Source organism: Bos mutus, chromosome 8 (genome assembly GCF_027580195.1).
Source record: "Bos mutus isolate GX-2022 chromosome 8, NWIPB_WYAK_1.1, whole genome shotgun sequence".
NCBI classification, from domain to species: Eukaryota; Metazoa; Chordata; class Mammalia; order Artiodactyla; family Bovidae; genus Bos; species Bos mutus.
In genome coordinates this window covers 89535206-89543219 of record NC_091624.1, presented here as the reverse complement: position 1 = coordinate 89543219, position 8014 = coordinate 89535206, and the positions used below count along the sequence as shown (strand labels likewise).

Genomic DNA, 8014 nt, shown 5'->3' with positions numbered 1-8014 from the left:
CCTTGACATCCTCAGATGTCTACCAAGAAAGAAGGATAGTAAGGCATAGCGTATATTACAGGGTAGTGAAAACAATCATGGTGTACAGAGCCAGAGAACCCTGGGTTCAGATTCATCACGTCCTCTGTGGCTGTCTCATGCACAGAGCTGAAATGCTGCATCAGAGTCCAAGAGCCATACTTACATGTAACCCAGACAGCTCTGTATTAACGCTGAAGGGTAACTGGTTTATTATTTACAGTTAGCAGCTCATTATCTTGAAGACAATTCCTTAGACATAAACACATTCATTCTACATTCTCTTTAAACAGCCAAGAGATATACATTACTAAAGGACTGAGTAACAGACTACAGTGAGGAGTAATTCTGAGGGAAAAATGATCTCTCTCTGATAAGAAAACAAACCACATTCCTTTAAAATTAAGAATAAAAAACAGTAAGAAGCTTCCACTTTTTTATTTAAAAAAACTCAACTCATGTAAAATAATTCATCAAATCATGAAAAGGTGTAGAAACAAAAAGTCAAATACCAGTTTTAAAAATATCTCACACACTATAATGTGTGTATATGGTCTCTTAAATAATTTAAGATTAGCTCCATATTAAACACTCAGCTTTTCTCACATTGTTGCAAATCCAAATACTGTTCTAACCATACAGTCATTAATGGCCTTTTTAACAATATAAAGATGGAACTCAAACAGAACTCCTCTTAGCAGTGCCATTTTAACTTCTGTTGCATTACCAAAAACAGTGGGTTTTCAAGAACTGGATCTTTCTAATCCCATTTTGATTTCTAAAACTTCACTATTCGATTATATTCATTGTAGAAAAATGTGAAGAAATGGAAAAAATAAAAAATTATCCAGTATCCCTCTTCCCAAATACAATAACAGAAGAGTGCATATATTTCTTTCTATTCTTTGTACATAACTATGTAGAATTTTAAAACAAAATCAGTATTGTAAAATGCTTACATATCCTCATTCCATATTATACAGCAACAATGTCTTTTGTACATTATGTGAAGCTATGATGTTCAGTTGGCTGCTTCACAGTCTAATTAAGAGCTTGACCATGATTTACCTCCATTTGTTAGATATTCAGATTGTTTTGAATATTTGCTATGATAACTATGTTATACATCCTTCTTTATTCATAATTATTTATATGTATCTCTGATAATTCCTTAAAGATAAATTCCTAGGAGTTTAACCAGCACAAAGAGTATTTTTTAAGCCTTTGATACATTTTACCAAACTGCCCTCAAAAAAGACTATACCAACTTACAGTCACACCAGTAAATAGTCTAAGAGCTTTTCTTCTTCAAATTCCTTGGCAGCACAGGAATATTACTGACTACCTTTATTGTTACAAATTTAATAGGGGAATGGTGAAAGGTGTCTTCTTTTTTTTCTTTTCTGGAAGTGTAATTTGCTTTCCTTCAATTATTTGAAGCAGTCCAAGTGTTTGAGAAGGCATCTCTGATGAGTGCAATGTCTTATCACTTCTTCCTTGGGGAGCAAGGGCATGAAAGCTGCATATCTTTTCTATGTTTTCTCAAGCAGGAATTCCCAAAAGGACTGGAATTTCGAAGTCTCCTGGGCAGCCATGCTGTTTTAATGTCTTGGTAACAAAACAGAAAACTGGGCCATTTTCTGAAAGGAAGTAGGCACAGATTATGATTAATCAAACAATTAGTACAGGCAGGAATTCTCATGCTTGGGGGCATGATAATCACCTGGAGTGCTTATTTTCACTTTGATTTTTATAGAGTGAGGACTCATGGGATATATACTTGATAAACTCTCCAGAAAATTCTCATGTTCACTGAAAGTTTAATAATCACTAACCACATATGGAGTTTTGGGCATAAATCTTTAACTGTTCGTTCTTTATTCTCCTTTCATGTAAAGTGAGGTTTAGAATGTTTATCTCAGAGGACTGTTCTGATTCTCACTTATCTCCACCCCTGCCCCTTTACATCCACTGGGACATATTTTTACACCAACCCCTAGCCTTTGTCTTATTCCACTGAAAAATGTCATTGAAATTTTAATATGCGAGTATCTCCAAATAGACTAGGAGCTTCTCCATAACAGCATCTTACATATCTGTGTAAACCATAGCTTGACATATAGTTGGTGCTCACTAAGTGATTCTGAAATGAATTAGTGAATTAATGATACACACTTCAGTATTCAGAGAGCTGAAAATACTGCCTTGGAATAAGGGATTATTAGTGTGGTATTCCTTATATGTTACAGAATGGAGGCTATGATTCTCAATTTTGTCTAGAGTAGCAATTCTTCATTTTCTCTCTTCTACACATATTAACCCGTTTAAAAAAAATGCCGTTTTACACACACTTTCAGAAGCTTCACAGAAGGAATAGAGAACACCAATCTACTATCCAAATATTTTTACTTAAAAATGAAGCTGAAATAATAAATTTATTCCTTGACAAATTATCTTTGAAAGTTCAAGGGGCTATGGTCAAATTGGCTTAGTAAAATTCTGACCAAGGATCAGAAACCTTAAAAAAACAAAAAACCAAAAAAACCCCAAACCCCAAAAAAACCCAAACCCCAAACCTCACCATCCCATCCAGCAGGTAACAGCCTCAGCAGTACCAAAAGAATGAATCACATTTCCTGCCAGTCAACAGTGTGTTTGTTTTGATAAGCCAAAGTCATACTGTTCAATCGCATTACACTCATTACGTTTCACCAGATGTAACTGTTTCTAGTTTAAAGTGACATTCTCCAATTCCTAGAACTGATTTTCTGTTCCCTTTTTCTTCATCCATATAAAAAGAGTTGCCTATATTTCAATTATGATGAAATAATTCATGAGGGAAAGGACCTATCATTAAAGAACATTTATCTCCTGAGTAGATAGGCTGAAACCAACAGATGTGTTTCCTGTTCCTTATGGATTTAAAATCTAGTAGGGAAGACAGTACTCTTGCCTGGAAAATCCCATGGACGGAGGAGCCTGGTGGGCTGCAGTCCATGGGGTCACAAAGAGTCGGACAAGACTGAAGCGACTTAGCAGCAGCAGCAGCAGGGAAGACAGAGTACAAAATGCCAGTATTCCTGGTTTTGCCAGTCCTCAAGGCTGAGAGACATTTTACACTGGTTTTCTGGAGCCTGCTTGTACCAGCTTTGTAAAAACTCATTATGTATATCACTTCCCAGCTTACCGGTGGCTTCATGTTGATAGCTTGAAATGGGCTGTGCAAGAGCATTTTATACTATGGCAGTCAGCAAACTACAAATCATGGCTCCTCCATGCCCAGCAGTCGGCAGTCATTTACTACCACAGTATTGTCATCACACTAAAACAATGGCTGTCATTCCAGGGTTCCTCGGTGGTTATTCAGGTTGAGAGGGGCTTTTATCAACTTTTCAAATCCTCTCTCAACTCTAACACCTAAGAGTAGAGATGTATTCTAGGAGACCTTTGGATATGCTGGCTACCCTCTTTGGATACTAGGTGAATGTAACATCTGATCAATTTCAGCCAACCCCTTATCTAAGGTGGTTAATCAAGAGACACAAGAGGTCCAGATAAAAACCACACATCTGAGCTCAGCAATCAGTTCAAATCATATTCTGGGAATTAATACTAGAGTTGAAAAGCTACCAATCTGCAACCCTCCACATGTTTATTACTATCTTAATTTGTCTGATGCAACATTAACTATAAGTAAACAGTCCCTGGCACCATTTTGGTATTGTATGCCAGTGTTTTGGCTTTAAAGGCTGCCAGTACTTAGCATAGGTCTGCCCACGGACCGAGGAGCCTGGTGGGCTGCAGTCCATGGAGTCGCTAAGAGTCGAACACAACTGAGCGACTTCACTTTCACGTTTCACTTTCATGCATTGGAGAAGGAAATGGCAACCCACTCCAGTGTTCTTGCCTGGAGAATCCCAGGGACGGGGGAGCCTGGTGGGCTGCCGTCTATGGGGTCGCACAGAGTCGGACACGACTGAAGTGACTTAGCAGCAGCAGCCAAAGAGAAAACAGCCTTGTCTGCAGTATAATACGTGTACAGAGCAAACACTACCAATCTTCTGAAGTAAAATTTACGGATACACTGCAAAGCAGGACAGTGTCAAGAACCTGATAGACTAGATAATAAAACTCCTTCACCTCAACTTTTAGTGCTCTTGCATTACCAGCCAGAATATATCTCTCTTCCATTTATGGTTAGTATGCTAGTAAATGACATGAAAACATGTAGAAAACATCTAGTCTAGTATAAAATGCATGAACAGATGGACCAAGGGTCCAATGCAAATTAGAGAAAAGGGCAGCTGAGAGTCTATGGAAGTGTCTGCTTGTAGATGGAGAGGATACTTACCTTCATGTTATGGAGGGTTTCTGACCATTCCATGGATCCTATCTGAGGTATGGTAGTGAGAAGTAAGCTTTTGGCTTTATTGGCATTTTCTTTCAGGGTCTTTAAGACCCGGTCCACTGAAACCTAGAAAAACAACAGCACAGGACATTACCAGCAATTTAAAATTCCACTGCTTTTCACAGAACATTTTTTTCTGAGTTCCTACTTGATCTGTTGAAGTCAGTTTACTCCCAAGAACTTGAACCCAAGTTCTGCATTTATTAGGGGAGAGGTCATAGAGAAATCCAATGACATCTCTGAAAAGCACAACTAGTTTTCAACATGGTGTCTGAGAAACCTTTTCAGTTGTATAATGTGTTGGCATGGCCTAGAAAGCTTGTGGCTCTTCTCATGTCCACAGAATGGATTCCAGTTTTAAAACTGTTGCTATACTGGATAAATCAGAAGATAAGAACATTTCCCTTTAGAGAAGTCTTTAATAGAAATAATGGAATCAAAGCATCACCATTTTTATAGTCCCAGTGAATTAATGGATGGGCTGTTAACATCACAAAACCAGAAACCCAAACCAAACAAACAGTCCACTTTCATGAGCTTCCTTGTGGATTATGATGTCAGAATTAGATCAAATCTCTGGATCCTGCTGCCAATTTACAGAAAATATAGAACACTGCGAAATTGGATAAACCATCCTAAGGAGATGATTTCAGTAATCAGACTGTGGGAAACTCTATAGGACAAATGACCTGGTTTCTTTTAAGAACACCTGGAAGCAAAAAATCACTTACGCTACTTGAGATAACTAGAAAATTGAACTTTGCCTGGATATATTAAGGAATTATTGTTGGACTGTGATAACAGCAATGTGGTTATGTTAGATGTCTCCTAAAATGTTCACAGATAAGTTCATGGATCAGCATGTAGATGAAACATGGTTGGCTTAAAATTGTTATGTTTATGACTGAAGTTGCATTCACGGAAGCTTACCCCATTGCTTCTGTGTATGACTGAAACTGCTTCCTAAGGAAGCTGAAGGAAGTTGAGTATAAGACAGATGACCAGAAAGAGTACTTGTCATGCTTAACTATGCTTAGAAGAAACCCAAGATTCAGGGGCACCATGATTTTACCTTCCTAGACCCCTCCCACAATATGGAGATGTGTTTACAACAAAATGATAAGCACCGTAGCAGAGAGGAGTGCCATCACTGTGGGAGGGATCACAGCAGAAGGAGGCGGCCAGCTGGGTGCCTGCCAGGTAGGCAACGTCAACTGCAGCGTCGTGAAACAACCAAGAGATTTGCCTTATATTTTACTCTTTTCCTCATCCTTTGTGGCTGCTATTTCTATACAGATTCTGACCTCCTTTTCCTCTGTGTTTTTGCTGCTGTGCTCCACCCAGAAGTCCTTTCTGCTTTCTCACAATAAATTCTCACTCAACATCCAGCTTAAATCTCCAGAGTTTTCTTCGGAAACTACATCCCTCCACCATTCCATCACACCTATCATCTGACTACGACCCTCTTAGGGGCCAGTACTATACTGTGCGTGCTAAGTCACTTCAGTCGTGTCCAACTCTGTGCGACCCTACGGACTGTGGTCCACCAGGCTCCACTGTCTATGGGATTCTCCAGGCAAGAATATTGGAGTGGGTTGCCATACCCTCCTCCAGGGGACATTCTTGACCAAGGAATTGAACCTGTGTCTCATATCTCCTGCATTGGCAGGCGGGTTCTTTACCATTAGTGCCACCTGGGAAGCCCTAGTACTATACTATTGGCTCCGTATTTATCATGTTTAATTCTTCCAGTCATCCTACAAGGTCAGAAATGTAATTAACACCCCCCACTCATGTGGAAGGGTTAAAGAAGTCACCCAATATTACAAGTAATAAGAACAATGGGAATTTGAAGAAGGGGTTAGGCAACTCTAGAACCTTTTTCTGTGCCAGGCTGCACATCTGGTTTAAAGCACAATGACACACATAGCTGACTGAGATGATGCCATCTTTGTCTATGCTTTCCTTGTGGGATTTAACATTATTTGCTTTCATGCCTTACCACTTACACAGAGCTTAGTTTTTTTGCTTTTAACTGAAGTAGCTCCAGTTGACTGTTTTCCAAACCTCATGTGGCCTACTAAATGAAAGCACCATTAGCTCTGCAAAGGAGACAAATGTTATGAAACCACGCAGAAAGCCACAGGCAGGAAGCAGTCTACTCTCGGGGAGTGGCAGAGGCTGGAGTCTCCTATTAATTGGAAGCAACTTCTCAACATCATGAGGCAGAGCTGCCACTGAGGTGACCAAAGCTGCCAAGTCAGAGACTACATTGGGTCAGGATTTGCAAATCTCTTAACTAACAAACATCCTCAAAGAATCTGTGTTCATCCATGACCTAAACTCCATACCCATGGATGGAGAGGCAGCTAGAATATCTTAGCCTGTTTTACATGAAACTGGATGGTGAAACAAGCAGCTCTGAGATGGTGCTACAGTCCCCCTAGAGAAGATGTCACCTCCCCTAAATGTCTCCAGAACAGCCACTGCCATACTCCTTCCTTCAAAATTTCTTGGCTGCAGTTTTGTCCTTTTCTCTTTTTAAGATGAGATAAATGACAAGACAAATGATCTGGTTTCTTCAAGTAAAATGCAAGCAATGAAAAGGGAGGAGAATATTAGGTTAAAGATTTAAGAGGCTTATCATTCAAATACAATGTGTGGATTATAAGGGATCCTGATTTGAACAGTTAAAAATGATGAGACAGGAGGGAAAATGTGACAAGTCTGGACATTTGATTTTAAAGAATTAATATCACTAATTTTTTTGTACAACAGTGATGGTGTGGTTTTAAAAAAATTATTTTTAAAAGAGAGGTCTTTTAGAAAAATTTACTTCAAAATCATAAGGGTAGGGGGGAGAAAACTGAATAGGGGCATATAAGTAAGTCAAGAGTTGGCACGGCTGATGATTGTGGAAAGCTGGGTGATGGGCACCTGGGGTGTTCATTACACTAAACTCTACTTTTGTAGATGTTTTGAAGTTTTCCACAAAGGACATATTTGTTTTGGAAGCCTGACCTCAGTGGCCCATTATCCTCAAATACCAGCTGGATCTTGATGTTTTTTTCTGCTTCAAAACCCTCACTGACCTCCCATCTGAAATCCTTACATAGTCTACACGGCCCTGCCTCCCTCTTCCCGCTCCTCACCTCTCCAGCATGGCCCTCTTTCCCATCACACTTAAGCCAGGCTTCCTGGATGTCAAGTATTTGGTTGGGCCCATTCGATACGTACTTCTGTATCCTACCACATTATTTCTATATAACCCCGAGCCTTCTCACGCTGGTTTGTTTGACCTCTACCCAGTTCCTTCAAAACCCAAAATGTTAGCTCCTTATGGACTTGTCTGTCTGCTATTGTATTTTTATACCAAGCACAGTACCCATCCATGGCAGGTTAGACATGAATACAGAATCCTCTTACCAGGAAAGGTACATTAATAGGTTTCCCTGCTACATAATAAACAGGAGCATAAAGAACTTATAACCAAGAGTCTTTATCTGTAATGTAAGAGCTGAGTCTCAGTAAGATTCCCAACACACCTACATGTTTGCAATGTACTCTTCCCTGTTGATCCTTGCCTAA

General features: G+C 39.5%; 1 protein-coding gene across 1 annotated transcript in view; it reads right to left on the bottom strand.

Annotated features, from left to right (window-relative positions):
- Positions 1–227: 227 nt before the first annotated feature.
- Positions 228–8014, bottom strand: part of MTAP (methylthioadenosine phosphorylase) — a 46730-nt gene continuing 38943 nt past the window's right edge. Inside the window, exons 7-8 of the mRNA XM_005887856.3 lie at positions 4370–4492; positions 228–1658 (exon numbers count right to left, since the gene is read on the bottom strand). Coding sequence (XP_005887918.1) covers positions 1620–1658; positions 4370–4492 — 162 coding nt within the window. The 3' untranslated portion in view covers positions 228–1619. The remainder of the gene's footprint in view (positions 1659–4369; positions 4493–8014) is intronic.